The following is a 20423-nucleotide window of genomic DNA, read 5'->3' on the forward strand; positions in this document are numbered from 1 at the left end:
GCGCATTGTGCTCTATATCGGTCTGCCAAAGGAAACACGTGCTTAAAAGCAAATGTGGGGCATTAAACGAGGAAAATTACTGCTATGAATTTGCCAAATCACATAGCGTTTGCAAAAACGTGTGAGCAGCAAATGTTACTCTAAACGCAAAAAGCCTCGCCAGTGCTTGTAATCATGCTTCAGATAATCACTACAACATCACTAAAGCAGACTCAAAACATTCACCACCAATTTGCCCTGCGGGATCAATAGTTTGACGCCATTCCGAGACGCAGGACTTACAGCCTACCCATTGCCATATAGGCACGCATATGTCACCGTCGCAAACAGCGAACTACGCGATCTATTCACAGGTCTCGCACTCAAACCTCTAAATTCGCTCATTCTTTCATCCCAGTCCTTGTGTCTCACCACTCAAAGTTCATCGTTCCTTTCAGCGTGTCACCGAACAATGTACCCGACTCCAATTCTCTTGCGGCATATTTCTTATCTTTTACGCAATGCGATAACACGCCCCGAGCGCATCTGCCCCACGATTCCCGCGGAGAGCCATCAGACGTCTTCCCACTCTCTGAGCGCACTACCAAATGTATCGGCTTGACTTTACGTCCCTGCAAAACCCAGTATCTAATGGAAGATCAAACTTGCCAAGACGAGTCAGTTGGGAATATTCATCCGGTTTCCTCAAAGGTACGAACGCACCTTATATGTGAGCCAGTGACTTGCGCTTTTTTAACTCACAACGAGGCCGCGTGATTGACGAAAACCAAGTTAACTGTTGACGGAAGACAAAATTGGCGTCAGTTATTCCCGCAAGCTATTGGGCTGATTTGTTTGTATGATGCTTTTCGACAAAACTTCCTTTGGTTGACAGCTGTGTAGCAGAATTTAAAGCCTTCTTTGCAATTGCTGTGTGGATTCTAAAATGCACCCTCAAAACTGCAGCGATTCGCTGATTTCCGGACACTGCTAAACATTGGCAGCTGTGCTTTCAGAACGTAGCTATCTTCTAGGCCATTACAGCATACGCTGTGACGATTTTTGACACAATTATATTCAGATTAGTGTTTTTGCATGTTCCCTAAGCGTCCCGACGTTCACAGCACTGTGACGCCATAATCGCTGTGCCCCGCCGTGGTGGTGCAGTGGTTGGGGCGCTCGACTGCTATGCCTGAAGAGACGGGATCGAATCCCGGCCGCAGCGGCCACTTTCAGATGGAGGCGAAAAGTAAGGGGCTCGTGTGCTGTGCGACGTCAGTGCAGGTTGAAGAACTCCAGTTGGTCGAAATTTCCGGAGCACTGAGCACGGTGTCTCTCACAGTCTGAGTCGCTGTGGAAAGTTAAACTGCATAAACTAAAGCAAACTAAAAATATAATCGTTGTGTACACGCTTTCAAAACAAAGGCATCTGGACAGACTAGCAATTGCGTGACTGCGTTATCTGTTTCGAGAGGCTGAAATTCAGATAGGCCTATAAAAGTTACCGCTAGCCTAAAACACTTGATGTCTATTTGGCAGCTGCACTCGCCATCAAACTAATGGGCCACTCACATCAAAAAGTTATTGACTACTGGTAAGTTTGCCGTTCGTAACCTATTTGTTTTATTAAAGTGGTTGAAAGATCCTTTACACTGTTATACATTCAATAAATTTAGCTGCTACAGAGATGCGGCGATAACGCTGAGGATAGTCGACATACTACATGCGTTATTTATACCGATTGTTCCAGCTAAAGCTAACCAGGCAATTGAAATTACATTGTTCCCTAGCTCCCCTAAAGCAGCCAAATGACGGCTATTGAAAGTCTCATTATCTAGCCTGCAGTACCTTTAGTTCTAATATTTATTTGCTTAATGAGGACTTATTATCTAACCTTCAATTATTGCTTTCACTAATAAGAGGCGAATGCATAATATGTAGACGGTCCTAAGAAACAGATGACTGAACTGTTTGCACCAAAACACCGTAAGGTTAAGTATTGTGAATTTATTATTATTATTATTATTATTATTATTATTATTATTATTATTATTATTATTATTATTATTATTATTATTATTATTATTATTATTATTATTATTATTATTATTATTATTATTATTATTATTATTACCAGCTTGGAAAGATATAACATGCACGGTAAAAATATCCAACTGAGAGCAGTGCTCTCTAGCGCCCTATATCGCAGCCTTAACACTTAATTTACTATGATCACGCGACAGTCCCCTCGGATACGCCCCAAGCAGAGCTGACAAAACAATTAAAAACGGTAGCTCTTGAGTTTCCAAGCTCAAGCCAGTAGCGAACTCTGTGTATTTTTCTTCGTGCACCTATAGCAATACCAATCTCGAAACAATTGATCAGTACCAACTGCGTTGCGGCGTTTGAGGAGGAATATCAACGACGCCACCTGCTCAATAGCTGAGTGATCAACGCCTGAAGATTGTGTTGCATACAAGATGGTATCCGCTTTCATTTACAGGCTTGTAATAGAAGGAGTGTTCATTATTGTAATATCTTGTCCCCTTCGCTGAATCTATCTATTAAGGTACATAATTGCGAGGCATTTCTTTGAAATAAAAGTCTGAAATGTTTTCTTCTCTGTAAGCGCATTACTCTTCCGCATATACCGCACCATTTTGGAGAGCTGTGCGCCAGATTCTGCAGGCTACGAGGATATATAGGTTATTATAAGGACCGCTTCTCACGACCGGCACCTCGCGCCCTCGGATCTCTAGATACTTCCCCAGTAGGAGGGAACATACGAAGGGCCTATGCTTCGAGTCTTAGTAAAAGAATACCCCTTTGCTGTGAAACATCTGCCCTCATCCTTTTGCGTCGGCGTGTGAATAATCATGCACTATTCATAGAAGAGCGTCGCCGTGCATGACAATTGGGCCATAAAGAGCAGAGCATCCTAAATTTTCATTTTAGGGCATTACCTTTTAAGTATACCACTTGATGAAGCAAGTGACGGCCTTGGAGGTAGAAGTAGGTGACGGAGGATTAAGAGGTGTAGTTAAGTGGATTACAAGGTGGGCTAAGGTGGAATGGTAGCAGTCGCGTATCCTATCTATTAGACTACTGAGACCCCGTGGCCATCCCATAATGTCATGCCCATTTTTCCGAACCCCTCTTACTAAATGCGCTGTTTCTTCCGGATTCCTTGCTAGTAGGGAATGTAAGGCCTTCTCCTTAAAACACCACGGAATTTAGCTGGGCTAAACGAAGTATACGTGAAAATATTTTAAATGATATATAAGGATACAAAAGCGGAACTACAGATTTGGTAATCGTATGCGCATAAAATCATGTACAAGCATCGTCGAGCGAGCAAAGCTTCATCCCGATGAGCTCTTTATAACTGGACAAGGAAGTGCCGAATCGATGCACCAAGAGCCACGCGACTAGGCGTCTGAGATGATTGCAAACACTTTTCGAAGATACGGAGTGGGCTCACAAAGTGAAACCAACTGAAAACTGTTGAAACTAGCGTGGCCTATTTCTTCTCATTAAAACCTAATTAGGCAGTAAAGGCCAATTAGTAATCATCTAACCTCTTTGGATCTCGAGTTCTGGAGAACAGTGCCATTTCAGAAGTTTTAGACCGTTTTGAAGAACAGCTGAGAGAATGTTTTGCACTAATTTTCATCTTGCACAACCTTTAGCGGGCCTAAAATAAAAGCTATTATGTGACCAGCTGCTGGCACGTTTTTCTCACACAATCAAAGCCCCATCGGGAAAAGCGCTCCAGAGGAAAATGGATATTCTTTTGTGACGCGCCTTAAGATACTGAAGCAGTACAACTGTACCATGTAGTTTTTTGTGCCTGTTACCTTTTACGACCTGTAAAAAAAAAAAACTACGTAGAGAGAACTTTCGTAAAAACATTTAAGTGAACCGCTTTTCTAAAGCTTTTACGTTAACACTTTTGTAATGAAGGCCAGATAAGATCTATTTTGGGAAACAAGAAATGCAACGTACTAAGCCAAACAACTCTCAACTGTTTTCAGTTACTTTCACTAGGGTCAGGGCTATTCGTATTTTTTTTTTGTGACCTTTAAATGAGACGACCGATACACAGACAATCAGCATCAGTCAGTATTAAGAATTGCAATCTGTGCATGACGAGCACCCAGCAAAGAATCGGCGCCGAATAGTCGCCGAGCCATCAATGATGACATTTCCGGCCAAACTAGTCATGTCTCTATTGCTCTTAAAAAACAAGAGCGAATATGAATGCTCGTTGTGTGACTTGTAATGTTTGACGTTTATTAGCGGCTCAGGCTATCAGAGACACTATAGTTGAGGACTCCGAAAAATTCGACTGCCTGAGGTTATTTAACGTGCATTTACACAGCAAAGTACAAGGGCACCTTGAATTTTGTTTCCTTTCCTATGCGAGGCCATGTAGCTATGATGTCATCATCTGTTGACCAATCAGGATTGATGGATGACTCGGATATCAAACTGTTTTAGTCTAAGCGAGTAAGACCGGAGCGGCGGTGACCTAACCTGTAGACAGCTAGTCCGCCAATGCACTTCCTCTTCCTCAGCGATCTGTGGGCATAATCGGAACTTCTTTACAATCTGGCCCCAGAGGAAAAGAGGAGCCATCCTGGCGACTCATGGAGACGAAAGGATAGCGGGATCGTAATGAGGCTACAAACGGTCGACGTGAACGATCTCACGCCCACGGCGGCGAAGGTCGGTGGAAACGGCTAGTGGTTCAACTATATATATATATATATATATATATATATATATATATATATATATATATATATATATATATATATATATATATATATATATATATATATATATATATATATATATATATATATATATATTTGAAGTGAAAAGGCGTTAGATCCGGGTTATCAAACAACTCAAGATGGTCACGGCGAAAAACACTAATACTGACGTTCCGGCCGGGGTCCGAAACGGGTCTGAATATATATATATATATATATATATATATATATATATATATATATATATATATATATATAGTTTGTGTGTGTGTGTGTGTGTGTGTGTGTGTGTGTGTGTGTGTGTGTGTGTGTGTGTGTGTGTGTGTGTGTGTGTGTGTGTGTGTGTGTGTGTGTGTGTGTGTGTGTGTGTGTGTGTGTGTGTGTGTGTGTGTGTGTGTGTGTGTGTGTGTGTGTGTGTGTGTGTGTGTGTGCGCGCGCGTGTGCGCGTGTGTGTGTGTGTGTGTGTGTGTGCGTGTGTGTGTGTGTGTGTGTGTGTGTGTGTGTGCGCGTGTGCGTGTGTGTGTGTGTGTGTGTGTAATTAATGATCATAGGTATATCCTTGAAGACTGGCCAGCGTGACAAAATTGAGCCATATGTAGGCAGAGCCTGCCATATCGTAAGTCTGTGCAGACTCTCGTCACTCGTCATGCGGCTCGTTTCTTCGCTCTTGGCATTGATAGCTCGATCAGGGTTATGTTCCTGTACATATGATATAACGGCCACCGGGCTAATGCGCTGACTGCGTTGCGTGTGCTGCATCTTTTGAAAGCTATATATTCCGTTTAACTTCTCACAGAGCCGTCCCTATCCGCTTTGGTATTCCGCTTGAGCATTCTTCCTGTATGAATATTCACGCAAGTAGCGAATAATGAAAAAAATATTTTATTTATGTTTGCTTCGGTTCTTTCATTATTCGATTCGGGTTTTGGCTAAAGTATTCAAACACAATTCTAGACACGTAGTTTTTGTGTTTTGCTGCGAAAACTTGTGCACACATGTAAGATGTTGCAAAGGCAACAAAGCAGAAATATACGAGTTTTAAGTCGGCGCTTGTCCGTGTGCGTTTTTCTTCCGTCCTTGTTTAAGTTCTCCTGTAATTCAAATCGCATACCAGTTTGCCCAAGCTTACGTTCTACTCCCAATGTAACACATTGTGTGGATACCAAAAGAGGAGGGGGGAAATAAGAGGGGAGGCGTGAGTTCAAATGTAATAAGAAGTTAGGCTGCCAGATGAGATTATGAAGTTTGTGTAAATTATATGGATGCAGCCGGCACAGGATCGGGTTAATTGGAGAATAATGAGGGAGACCTTTGCCTTGAGTGTGTGCGAACAGTCTGAGGTTTATAACGAAGCTTATGTACTGCATCTTAGAGAGCTGCTTATTAGACACTATGATCCTCTTCATAAGCTTCGTGTGTATTATTATCGTTTTGACAAAAGAACGGCCAAAGCGAATGAAAATGTCGGTCATAGCATATGAAACATCGCTTGGGGGAAAATGCGCTTGATATTGAAAACGCATGAAAACAGGTAAAATTATGAATATTGGAGAGGACGAAAGGCAAAGGAATTCAAAGAATGCATGAACCAGACACGACTCGCTAGTACTGACAATACCACCCGCAAATGCTCTCCCAACGATCACCTCACGAGACAGAGAATGCAGTGTCGCATGTGATCGGCATATGCGTTGCACAGCAAGAACAAAGACGCGACAAGTAGGGGAACAGTGCATTTACCTTGTGAACAAAACTATTCGTTTAACATATATGTCATGTATTTCACAACAGGTTATTGCACTATGACTCCAATGTCGACGACGGGAACGCATCCACATTCTGAAATGTTTGAATCGTATAAAACCGTTTGGACTGACTTCAGCTCAAATCACGCATATGCGCATGTCAGTAATATGCATGGCGCCAGCTGAAAAACTGATCTCGCTGGTCGAACACGGCCAAGGACAAAGGCGCCTTCAGTTTCGTCCGTAGACATCAAGGCTTTTCGACAACAGCTAGGTTGACTCGGTGTTCAGCCTCGTCGTTCTGGGATTGAGGTATCGTAACAACTGTATCCTTCAGAGACTGTACAACGAGAAAGTGAGTAGCCCTGAAAACTTATGAGCTGCTCTCCTACTGATCGTGTGAAATGGTGAAAGGGGAGCGGCATATGTAGTAGAGAGTTCCAGAGCGCACGCTTGGAATGAAACAGCTCTCTACCAGGCTCCGCAAGTTGGTACACCATGGATATTAAGCAGTTTTTCTGGAAGTAACGAGTAGCATCGTTAGAAAGTTCTGCCCCTATCTGAAGGCAATCGGCTCAATACCCTAACAAATGCGCAGGATCTTAGGCGGTGAGAACGACTTGGAAAATGAAAAGGCAATGCAGTAAGTTTTCGCAAAAGAATCATGTAATTTGCACGGCAACGTAGATGGTAACCGCTTCTATATATAGGCAACACAGAGAATTTGGATGTTGGCATGGGCATGTGGTGTATGCATGTCCTTGAATACGGCAATAATTTTGTACCATATACTAGATGCCCGCAAATACTCCAAATTCTGAAAAACCATCCAATTTGCTTCTTAATAATGTCATATTCTGGTATAAAATTCAATATTCAGAAATTTTCGAATATTCGGAGTGATTAATACCGCTGATAATGATAAATCCCATCAAAGAAAAATCACAATATCTAAGCAAACTATAGAAAGATTAGTTTTCAAGTTTCAGGACATTATGCCTCCTACTCGCATTTTACTTGGTTGCATAGATCGAGAACATTCACACGTTTCTGGGCATGAATCTGGTGCGAAACTCCACCTGTGGTGTTTTTCACATCCCGCGCTTTTTAAAATATCGTGTGTGTGTGTGTGTGCGTGTGTGCGTGTGTGCGCGCGCGCGCGTGTGTGCGCGTGTGTGTGTGTGTGTGTGTGTGTGTGTGTGTGTGTGTGTGTGTGTGTGTGTGTGTGTGTGTGTGTGTGTGTGTGTGTGTGTGTGTGTGTGTGTGTGTGTGTGTGTGTGTGTGTGTGTGTGTGTGTGTGTGTGTGTGTGTGTGTGTGTGTGTGTGTGTGTGTGTGTGTGTGTGTGTGTGTGTGTGTGTGTGTGTGTGTGTGTGTGTGTGTGTGTGTGTGTGTGTGTGTGTGTGTGTGTGTGTGTGTGTGTGTGTGTGTGTGTGTGTGTGTGTGTGTGTGTGTGTGTGTGTGTGTGTGTGTGTGTGTGTGTGTGTGTGTGTGTGTGTGTGTGTGTGTGTGTGTGTGTGTGTGTGTGTGTGTGTGTGTGTGTGTGCGCGCGCGTTATTTAATCTGTTTACGTTTCATTTAATATATTTGCACAGTATTCAAAATAGTCACATATTCTGATGTTCTTATTTTGAACAAAATTCAATTTCAGGAACCCTTGTTCTTCTTTATATATGGCCCGTATCCGAAATTTTCAGTATTCGCATACTCCTATACAATACAAGACTAACTACTATCTTTGGCAAAACAAAACTATGACATTGTGAAATTAAATAAAGGTGGCGACATCTATAAAGTATAAGATGAGCCAGATATACTAAGATTAAACCGAAAGTATTAGCACAAGTCCAACGAATCTTTAGCAGTAGCATGACTGATGTGTACAACAGCTGTGCAAGCAATCAAGGAAAAGCGGCGCCATCAGGCTGAAGAGGCTGAAGCGTAAGGAGAATTGTGAAACAATTTCAAGCTGAGGTGTCTATTAGAAGACAATCTACTTGCTCCGACGCAATCAGTTCTGTATATGGTTTTTACATAACGCAACCAATTCAAGTTACTTCATCTCTAAGTTAACTAATTTCAATGGCTAATCACAGGTCATTAACAGTGACTGAACAATTCTAGAGAAGTAATCGATTACCATTATGTTATTTCTCATCCATATTTTACCAACATAGTACAAATATACAGAGTATGAGCTGGCGCGGCTTTCATGATCCACGGTACCCTGAGATAGAAACGTTGCTGAATTCCCCAGCAGATGCTTATATGTCTCCTTGGATTTCTTCTCCTTGCGTACGCACCGTAAGCAAGGGCGTTGTTTAGCATACGAAGACTTTTCATAACTCCTTGAAGTCCCGCCGAAATTGGTCTGTTTATCTGCGCACATCGCCTCCCCTACGCTCCAAAAGGGGCTTATAAAGCAGAATGCCCTTTTTGTCCACTTTGTTATGATATAGAAAGAGGGAAGAAAGCAAATCAGAAACTAATTAATGAGAAGTTAATTTTTGTAACAGCGATTAATCCAGCTAAACACAAATCGCCAAGAGGAGTTTTTAAACAGACTTTTTATTTAGTTACAATTTTAGGTTACAATCTTTATTTCGGACAATGATTTGCTAGGAACAGTGGAAAAAAAATCATTTTAGGGAAAAGTCTTCGATTGCAACGTGCTCTTCTTTTTCCCTGCACTAGCGTTTTATGGTCGTGGCGCGTCAGCTAAGGTTCAGAATCAACAGCTGCCTTTAAAGTAAAAACCTTTTAGGCTTGCAGAAGCCAATTAAACCTTCAGGTGGAGTAGCGGTGGAGGTGTGTCATCACGTGACACCATATGATTCTCCGCAGCTGCAGGCGCGCGGCACCGCCATGCGGGCACGGCCTCTCCAGCTGTGGCCACGCACCTAACCACGTGACCAGCGGTTGGCTCAATAAAGATGGCGCCGCTCATTGTCGCAGCTTCTGCTATGGCCGAAGCGAGTCGGCCAGAGCCGTTTACTTAATCGGGACGATCTTGTAGGGGGCGGGGTGAGTCTAATGACTCAAATGACGTCGCCGATCAAGCTAGGGATTTGGCAAGAGGAGGGGCGAGTAAACTCGCCAATCTACCGCCGATAGACAACGGTGGCGTCACTGGCTCAACGGCGGTTTAAGGATGCCGAAAGCTGGCAGCTAACCAAGGCATAACCAGGGACAACAAAACTTTCGCTTGCATAACCATGATTAACGGAGTTAAGCTGCTCCCATTTTTACAGTAGTTGGAATTCGGTTACCGACTACACTTGTTCGTCAATTCCTTCTCGCCCTGCCACCTGACCTGCTGCCTTACCGATTACCTGACTTTGTAGAGCGATTATTCCTTACAGGCGGTAGTCAAGGCTTCGCACTCCGAATCAGCGTAATTTTTTAACTGCGAAGCTACTCCCAAAGTTGTACTCTTGCGTAGCCGTTGTCTGCACTTTTAATATTAATGAGTAATCATTGATTTTTATTACTCAGTAAATGCAGCTTTTTATTGCATCTCCGAAAAGCGTCAATGGCGTACATGCAGGTTTTCGGTATGAGCAGGCAAAATAGCAATTTCGTGCTAAACAGGAGAGTACTAGATGATATTTTGTTCAATCGAAGCTGCGGACTCTATCACTCCCAGAAGGATCTTTCAGCACGCACCAGCAGGTGGTATGTGCGCTAATGGGAAGTTCATTATAATTACAAGAAAGCGGCATTAACTGATGCTTCGTTAATCTCTGGATCAATTCAAGCGTAGATCGTGCGGTTAAAATTTATTACGACAACCTCTTCTGAGCTTTGTTTTCTTAGAAAACCGAGCGCGTGCCAGACAACTGTCTGTACTCTTTAGAAATCGTTTGGGCTTCAGGTGGTACTGCATTTGAACCCATTAACTCCTTCATTCTGCCGCGAACCACTGTAATATTCGTTTACTGCTTTGTTTGTAGCGAGCGCAACTCTTTGTTCACGCTCAGTGCAACCGAGCCACGGCTTTATTATTTGCTTTGCAGCGCAAAAGGCACCGATATTTTTCTCTAATATATGCAACCAAGCCCAACGGTTTACACATTGTTCCTGGCTGTTCTAGTTTTATTTGGCCGGTTTCGCTAGGTGTTTTTTCGCCTAGTATAAAATGAGCGCTGGCGAATGCAGTGGGCATTCGTTGTTCGGCAGCCACCGAGCACGCTTACTGCTTTCGCCACCACCGATTTGCTGAATTTTTTTTGCAGGCGTAATTCAGCAGAATAAAGGGTTTATTTCAGGGGTACGCCAGTTTCCTCGTTTATTGCCTTCGGCATTTTCACCACCCCGTGACAATTAGATGGGAGTGGTCCACCGCTTTGTCATCGCACTGCACGCATCTTGGACTTTTAATGTAACAAAAATACGTGTTTTAAATATCCTGTTCATTGTTTAGCCTTTCAATTTGAGACCGTTATAACACCATGGAGGCAAAACTTTTCCCGCTTCGTCGGCAGTTTGAAGCCACGTAGCCTCCCAAAACAACGGCAATGCCTCTGGGAAGCCATTCTTTCAAAACTAATCTATAACAATTTAATTGAGCTCGAAGCTTTAACTGATAAGAACGTTGACGGCTACAGGACATCCTCTCTATTCTAGATCAACTAAAGGCAATTATCACCACAAAATGAACTCTTCAGAAACGAGCATTAATAGGTCGTTTATTTCTTTGCTCCGGTGACAACATAATCATATAGCACGCTTTAGGAACGCAACTATTTAGCGTATATGCCACGTGAATCTCATATTAAAAGCGGAGCTTAAGAACTACCAAAATTTCTTTAATTCGATCCTAGTTTTCTGGTGGTGAGCATCTTCCAGCGCATTTCTGTCTTAAAATTCCATAATAATGCCACTTTTCTTATTTATTTATTTATTTATTTATTTATTTATTTATTTATTTATTTATTTATTTATTTATTTATTTATTTTTACTGTAATCCTGGAGGGCTTTTGGCAGGGTGGGAATGCATAATATAGAATACTACTGATAGGGGGAGAATACATATAAACAACGGCACATTTCAACAGTTCAAACAAGATAGCATCAAGCACAGTAACACATATTTTGACATGAACTTACACAAGACCTACAGATGGCAGTCAAATAATTTCAAAGATGTCTTAAGAACATGATTATTGGTCAGTAAATTTCAGTCAGAGTTCTTTGGAAAATTGAGGGCTTAAATGTGTAATTATTTGGGCGATAAGAAGTCATTGTCTGCCTTGTGGCACATCTTGGTGAGAATTAATGTTTGAAAAGTGTACGTAATATAATTCCCGTTAATTACCTTATATAAAAATTGAAGACGCGACACACGATTTCAGTTATGTAATTGAACTAAAGCTGCTCCTTTTAGTAGTGCGATTGCAGATACTTTCCAGGTGGTGTTTATACACAAAGCAAACGGCAGTTTTTTTGTTTTTTTTTTGCGCACTTTCAAATTTATAGATATTATTTTTGTGTACGGGTCCCAAATGATGCCAACATAATCTTGTATTGAAAGTACGATCGACCTGTATGCAAGTAAACGAACGTTAAGAGTCGAAAGTTTAAGTGCCCTTCGAAGAAAAAAATTCGTCCTAGCATTAGCTGTGACATAAGCTACATGTTTATTTCAGTTAAGGCTATTCGTTATCCAAAGCCCGAAATACTTATATTGGGACACGTCATTTATTATGTTTTATTTGTAGGAGTACTAGAACTGTAGTACTTTTTTTCAGCAGTACTGGAGTACTGGCGAAAAATAATCACTTCATGTACACAATGCTAACAATATATATGCCCAAGAATACCAAATCATTAAATGAATTTGAACTGCCGGCATAGCTGAGACGTTGTCAGAGCCTACACTAATCCAGGGCCAATACTAATCCACTAAAAATATATTGCAGTTCACAAACGCACAGAACGAGAACCATATTTTTTTTTCCTCTCTGTAATCACGGCTAACCAAGCTGACTATGATCCTGTGTTTTTGAATGTTTTCCTTTGCACAGCCACCTCATGTGATCCTTTACTCACTGAATGTTCTCCTTTTTGCTACCGCATAAACGTGCAGTGGTTGAGGTCCGGGACATGCAGCCGCGGCGCGACCTGGCGAAGGAGAGGAGAGCACGGCGCCGCTTCTACCTCTGCGTGGCCGCTGCCTACCTCGCCATGATGTCGGTCGGCGTCATGTGCGGCTACTCGTCGTCCGCGCTCCCGCAGATTCGAGAGCGCTTCAATCTCACAGAGAACGATGGCGCCTGGTTCGGCTCCCTCGTGCTGCCCGGCGCTGTCCTGGGCGGCCTGGTCGGAGGTTAGTGCATATCCCGAGAGCTCGGTAAAAGCACGTTTTAAACACTCTTGAGTCATTTAGTTCCGCTTGTACAAGTCATCCTTACCTTGCTCGAAGTACCGCTCAGCCATGCATGTCTATAATTCATCCTCCTACACAAATCGCTCAACGACAGAAGGGCATGTAGCCACGGACATCACTAGCTTGCTCGCTGGACTACCAAATGGGGTGTAAATTGCGTCCTCACACAAGTTGTGCTAGTTTCAAAAGGAAACCCTGCCACAGGCTTTTCATGATGGTCGTGTGCGGGACCCCTTTATTTTCAAAATACAATTGATTTTGCGGATAATTTTCATCATTGTGTGTGCTTCTCCTTTACTTCCACTTTTGAATGCTATACCTGGAAGACCTTAAATTCATTTCGCTGTTAGTTCTGAGTTATATGTGCAAGCACATTTCTTCACAGCTCTTGCTTGCCTCTGCCATTAAATCGTTATATTACCTGTCTTCGCTTTACCGGTTCCTTTCAGCTATCTTTTTCTCATCTGTAGGGTTTGTTTTCTTCGTGTTCTCGATATCGCAGACTTTATGTCACGAAGGAGAGTAAGTCCTGCCATCAGTATAAAAGAGGTTTTCTCGGTGTCAGGTTACAGTCTGTCGGAATCGTATGCTCAAACAGGAGCAGTCGACGCGTGTCCATGGCTTAACAAGTGACACATTAGGCGACTATGTACATTTGGAATTAAGTGCAAACACTTCACTAGCACAGTACCGGCGTAGATGATGGCGGTGACCTCAAAATAACCTCGATAGTAAATGACCCACAGATACAGCTGATCATAGATGCAACTATGGATCATTTTTATGCTGAATGCTTGATTTGGAATACTCTAATGACACTATATAACCAGCTTTGATAAACTAAAGCAAAGGCAGCGTACTGCGTACTAAAGCAAAGGCAGCGTACATGGCTGTTTTTCAGCGGTGGCACCAATGAATCAACATTTGAGGCCATAAGAAGTGCTAACGTGTCGCTCTTACTCCACAGGGGTAGCTTGTATACATGATATGTGACCTCCACATATAACTTCATTAGACAAAGGGACAGTGCTTTTCGTTTTTAAAGAAGCCGTCGTGCATTTTAAGGATAAATAATCAACAGAATATGCCCACATTGCAAGCCATATGTATGAGTAGTAAACCAAAGGAGTATTTTGCAACGTACCCGGCGTTCGGAACTTAAGGCTTCTCGAAGCATATATACTTTCTCTTGAATCTAGCTTTCAATAATTGAAGTCGTGCCTACTAAAAGCTTACGCTTTCGTGTCGCATCGAGCACACGTCCTTTTCTTTTCAATAAAACTAGACTGTAATAAAAAAAAAATCAATCGCGTCATGGTGTAATCTCTTTATTATAAATCGGGGTCTTACAAGTACCGTCGCTAACTACAGTATACCGTTGCGTACTGAAACGTGCTGACATATAGCACACACCCCAGTTAAGCACTCGTGAAAATATTACAGTAAATTCATGCAATTTGTAAAAATATCAACTGACAACAAATGCGCATGTTACAATGGGCCGGGAAAAGCATCCTCGAGTTTAATTGTCAGAGTAATCTGCTCCAACCTGGCCAGTACTTTTCAAAGCGATATGCGTATGCCAGCGGCCATTCTGAATTTCGTGCACCCACATGGCTAGTGTGATCATTTTCATAGCATACTGAGACTGAGACATTATAGACCACCACTGTCTAATGCATGCTTCATCATTATTTCAGGTCAGCTGGTCAATCTCATCGGACGCAGAGGCGCAATGGCCTCCGGCGCAGCCTGGTTTGTGTCCGGCTGGCTCTGTATCATATTGGCGAACTCGAAGCCTCTGCTTTTCATCGGCCGCTTTCTGACAGGCGGGGGCATGGGCACGGCAGCGCCTACTACATCCGTGTACATATCAGAAGTGTCGCCCGCACGATTGCGAGGACTATTGAACACAGGCTGCAATCTCCTCATGGCCGTCGGTATTCTGCTGGGCTACGTTATGGGCAAGTGGTTGTATTACACGTGGCTCGCAGCAGCGTGCATTGTACCTGCTTTCGTGTCGGGAGCAGCGTTCGTCTTCTACGTTCAGGAGTCACCACGGTGGCTCATACAGAAGGGACGTCGCAGCCAAGCCATGGATGCACTCAGGTTCTACAGAGGACCAAAAGTCGAGGAAGAGTTCAGCTTGCTAGAACGAAGTGCTTCCAACGCCCCAAGCCTTACCTGGGCCGATATTCGCCAACCGCAAATATACAAGCCATTTTTATGCTCCCTCTTACCCATGTTCATGCAACAAGCCGCTGCTGTCAACGTTTTACTATTCTATGCCAAGGACATATATGACGAGGCCGGTGCATCCTTAGAGTCTGATGACTGCGCCATTATCGGTGGTGGCATTACCGTGATAACATTTCTCGTGGCCACCCTACTCGCCGACAAAGCAGGGCGCAAGGCACTGTTTATCGCCTCTGCCATCATCACGGTGATCGGACTTGGAATGCTGGGCCTGTATTTCTACCTCAAGGACATCAACGGCGAAGATTTTCCCAAACACTACGGCTGGTTCCCGTTGCTCGCCGTGGGCACGTATTCTGTGGGTCACTCGCTTGGGCTCGGTCCGCTGCCATTCGTGCTCCTGGGCGAGATGATCCCACTGAAGGCCAAAGGATTCGCCTCGAGTGTATGCACTGCGTTCCTCTTCGGTGTCGGGTTTCTGGTGGTAAAGGAACATTTCGATTTGCAGAACCTTCTGGGCACAGCTGGAGCATACTGGCTGTACGGCGCACTCGTTATGTCCGCGTTCGTGCCTTTTGTGATGTTTGTACCGGAGACGAAAGGAAAGAGTCTCGAAGAGATTGAGAAACTGTTCAGCGGCAGCGACTCAGAGCCGCGAGTTTTTATCACTTCTGCAGATCACGTGAAGTTGGCTAGTTGCTAGCAGTGCGATATCGACTGGACATCAAAAGTGATCATGGACGTCATATGTGATGTGTTCACTACTTTCTTCCAGCTCTCAAGCAAACTTTCGGTTGTGTACGACTAACGTGGGTTTTAATCAAGCCGTGACTGATGAATGCAACCTATTGTTAAGCATATAAATATGCCACATTTTCCGGTTCCTGCAACTGGTACACATATATTTCAAATAAAATCTTTATTTCCACCATGTGCTCTATAGCTGAAGGGGTACGGAAAAGGCTGCCTATAAATGGCCCGACTATTCGGCAGCAACCTATATAGGGTGGCGTCTGGACAGCACCAATGAATAAGCATAGGCAAAAAAAAAAACAAATCAAGACACTTTATCAGTGTAAGCAAAACACTTCGGGCATATAAAACAAACACCGGCATAAATAAAATTAGGTTGGTCAATACGCAAATGTGTTTCGACATTCAGCAATAGAATAACTAAATATATCGAAATTAAGTGGCTGATAATGGTTTACAGGTTATGGTAAACAAGCACAAAGACTCCATATTAATGCGACGTTCTAGCATAATATTGCTAATTTCTTCCTAATTGTAGTACTGCATTTAGGCTATGTATATTACTATTGACTTCATATTTAAACCTACCACTCATACGGTACAGGCATTGTTTGTGAGCTGTAATAACATGACCAGTGCGAAAAAAAAATCTGCAGTGATTTCATCATAACGAGCATTGTACACAGGGCGCCGATGTTTTTACATAGCAAATGCATTTTGTATGCTACAGAGCGGTCCTGTGCCACAGGCAAGTTGCCCATAGTTAACGTATGACCAGAAGAAAGAATTGTAGGTCCGTATTTTAGTTTTAGCGAAAAGTATGTACCTGACACTACCGATTACATCGGTTCTCCGAGTAAGTTTGGTTAATAATAAGTTCACATGAGAGTCGCAAGAGATATTGGCAGCAAATAGAACACCTAGATATTTGAAATGCTCAACAATGTCAAAAAAATAATATTGATACGATGAGGAACAAGCTTATTTTTCGACCTAAAGATATCTCCGTTTTGTTGTTGTTGTTGTCGGTTAAGAGAAAGTGCAACGGTTTTAGGTTTCGATGAGTTTCGAGAGGTCGAATTCTTAAAGCTTGCAGTTTAAGCATACGAAATTTTTTGCCGCTAGCATTTGAAACAATACCACAGTTAGTGATTGAAACTGCGATGGCTATGAAGCTTCTGCGCATCGCACACTGACGGGTGGTGGGCGCATGATGACGTGATTGACGGTACCAATAAATTTCCCGCAAAGAAACACTTACTTTGAAGAAGTGAGAACAACCCAACTAATAGCAAAACCCTAAAAATCGTGTTTACCAGCTTCAGAAAGAGTACCGCAGAATGCGGACGAAGGCAAGGAAAACAAGAAGTATTACAATACGCGACCTCATCACCGAGCTCCTCCGCAATGCTTCAGTGTTGTGAGGTGAATCTCGAGTTTTAATCATTGATCACGTCACCAGTTTTATTCTACCGCAAAAACACTTTCTATACATTACCTACAGTCTATATAGATTTGAATCCTTGAATATCACGAAATTATCAAAACGTGATGCAGCTGCCTTTTAATCTTCATATACCTAGATGAAGACAATCGCTGTAGTTTACTACGGTGTCATTAAAATGGGAGATAAGTTTATCGACGTTGCTACCAGAAAAAAATACGATACTATCGACTTTGTATATAATAAATTTTGCGTCCTGATTAACGTTATCAATGACATTAGTATACAGTTCAGTAAACAAGGGGCCAAATATACTACTCTGTCTAAAACTACCAAGCAGTGGCAGGACTCGAGATCGCAAGTTATTAATTGGGACTACAAGATATGGACGGAATAAATATCATCGCGTCCTCATGAAGTCCCACCTGCACCGCTCTTTCATTTCAACTAGGTAAATACGCCACACACATACGTCATTTCACTAAAGACAGAGACCGCAGCCATAACAGGCAGGCTGCAGAGACCATCGAACAACAAGAAGCCAGACGACCAGGCGACAAAGATTGAAGCGGCAGCAGCGACTACTGCTGCGGCCGAAGGCCAACACTCGTGAAACTTAGTTCAGGGATAGATCAACCTCTACAACTTTCGTTCTTTGAAAAGAAAATTGAAAAATTTGGTATATTTTTGCGATATCTAAAAAAATAACATTTTAGGCATTGTCAGAACCATACATATTCAAGACTTCGCACCGGTCTACATTAAGCAGCTTCGTTCTAAACGCGCTGAGAGTCGTGTCAGTTACCAGCTGACAAATACTTTCTCAGCAAGCGAACAAGCGAACAGTTGAGAGAGCCTGTATCGCGTAAACAAAAGCCTAGAAAGGCGATCATTAGTAATGGAACATAACAGGGCACCAGCTTTTATATCTTGCGATGAAAAGTTTGTTATATATATATATATATATATATATATATATATATATATATATATATATATATATATATATATAAACTGTAGTGTGGTAATCTTCATCGATATAACCACTGACATGCGTCGCGTGCTGCCGCTCTCAAGGACGAAGAAGTTGTTCGCTGCCTTGCTCTTTCGCCACGCCTGACGCTTCGCTGCGAGTCTCCCCTGAGCGGCTGGAATCATCTGGGTTCACCGAATAAACACACCCCTACAATTGGTGCAGGTGCTGCTGGGTACGTTCCCGTCCACCCTGGAACTAAGAAGCCGCACGTTACCCTCTGCTTCCAGCATGCCGGACGAGACTGCCACGACATCGTCGCCCCTCCCAACCACCGTGCTGTGTTCTGGAGCTCTACGGCAGCGTGATCCGTGCTTCTTCAGTGGCACAGCCGACCAGGACGTCGACGATTGGTTGGCGGCATATGAGCGCGTCAGTAGCTACAACAGATGGGACGACGCTATCAAGCTAAGCAATGTAATCTTTTATCTGACTGACGTGGCGAACCTCTGGTTTCGCAACCATGAGGCAGACCTGCCATCTTGGTCTGCATTTAAAAAGAATTTTGCAGAAGTGTTCGGCCGCCCTGCAGTTCGCAAGCTCCGGGCAGAACAACGCTTGCGTGAGCGCACTCAGCAAGTCGATGAGTCGTTCACTAGTTATATAGAGGACATCGTGGACCTATGCAAGCGTGTCGATCCGCTAATGACTGAAGCGGATAAGATCGAGAACATCATGAAAGGCATCTCTGACGACGCGTGCCAAATGCTCTGGGTAAAAAATCCTGCCACGGTGAGTGACGTGATCAAGCTTTGCCAGAGCTACGACGTGCTGCGTAAGAAGCGCGCTTCTACCCGGCGGTCCGGTGTTAGAGACGACGCCATCTCTACACTTGCGCTGGGCGGTTCTACCCCATCAGAGGACAGCCCTTTACTTCAGCAAATCAAAGCCTTCGTTCGAGAAGAGGTCGCCCGCCAGCTATCGCTGGTCCCTCAGTTACAGGATAGTGGCCGCCTTGTTCCTGACATGGCTCCGTCTTTGGCCCCTACCATACGGCGTGCCGTTCAAGATCACATCGCTGACGTTCTTCCTCCCAGCTCCATGCTCCCGCCCAGCCCTGTGCTGCCGCCCAGCCCCGTGCCAGCGCAAGTAACGGCACCACTGACTTACGCCCAAGTTGCGGCCAGGCCGCTCATGCCATCAGCATCTCTTTCCTACCAGGCCGCTCCTTCCAACCTTCCTTCGCCTTTGCCTGGGTCTGCATTCCATGTCCCTATTCCAAGGGTACGCCAACGCCCTACGAACCCTTGGCGTACCGCGGACAACCGACCAATCTGCTACTCTTGCGGGCTGCCGGGCCATGTCGCACGCCTTTGCCGCCAACGCCTTCCACCTTCTCGACCTGAACTATGGAACTACTCCTACAATACAGACCAGCCCTCGCCGAGAAATCCGCCCAGTTCCGAATTTGTATCTCGTGACAATCAAACGTACACAGCTCGCCGATCACCTTCCCCTCGTCGCCGTTCCCCGTCCCCACTCCGACGTTCTACCGGCACCGTTGAGGGAAACTAACAGTCGCAGTTCCCGGGGCAAGAACTGCGCTTGGTTCGAACTCTTCAAGTCCTCGGTGTTCTCCCACTAACGTAATTCAAGTGTTTGTCGACGGCGTCGCAGTACTCGCTCTAGTCGACACGGGCGCTGCCGTATCAGTCATCAGTGAAGCTCTTTGCCGTCGTCTTCGTAAGGTGACCACCGCACTTTCCGACTTTTCGCTTCGCACCGCCTCATCACAGCGCATTCATCCCTCAGCGGCGTGCACGGCCCGTGTTCTCATCGAAGACGTCTTATACACCATCGAGTTTATTGTACTGTCTCGCTGCTCACACGACATCATCCTGGGCTACGATTTCCTTTCCACTCATCATGCCGTTATTGACTGCGCCCGCGCGGAAGTTTCCTTTTTACCTCTTTGTGATACCGTCTTGTGTGACGTCCCTACCCGGCCTGCAAAACTCCTCGTCGCCAGTGACACAGACATTCCTCCATTTTCTGCTGCCCTCGTTCCACTCTCCTGTGAAAGCGTTATTAGTTCGACTGTCTTCTTCACACCTTCCGAGGCCGCTTCACGCCATCCCTGCCTCCTGCTTCCATTTGCGGTCCTCAAG

At 44.0% G+C, this 20423-nt stretch overlaps 1 protein-coding gene across 4 annotated transcripts in view; it reads left to right on the top strand.

The window, feature by feature from the left end:
* Positions 1-16142, top strand: part of LOC146185857 (facilitated trehalose transporter Tret1-like) — a 40480-nt gene extending 24338 nt beyond the window's left edge. The window contains exons 1-3 of one of the 4 annotated variants that reach the window (XM_084606771.1): positions 573-690; positions 12590-12829; positions 14590-16142. In XM_084606771.1, coding sequence (XP_084462897.1) covers positions 588-690; positions 12590-12829; positions 14590-15788 — 1542 coding nt within the window. In that variant the 5' untranslated portion in view covers positions 573-587 and the 3' untranslated portion in view covers positions 15789-16142. Of the gene's footprint in view, positions 1-572; positions 691-6610; positions 6858-12589; positions 12830-14589 lie in introns of those variants that run through there. The other 3 variants (XM_084606773.1, XM_084606774.1, XM_084606772.1) reach the window with 3 other exon arrangements.
* The last annotated feature ends 4281 nt before the right edge of the window (positions 16143-20423 follow it).

The sequence above is a fragment of the Amblyomma maculatum genome, chromosome 6 (assembly GCF_055883805.1).
Source record: "Amblyomma maculatum isolate TAMU_Amacu chromosome 6, ASM5588380v1, whole genome shotgun sequence".
Taxonomy (NCBI): Eukaryota; Metazoa; Arthropoda; class Arachnida; order Ixodida; family Ixodidae; genus Amblyomma; species Amblyomma maculatum.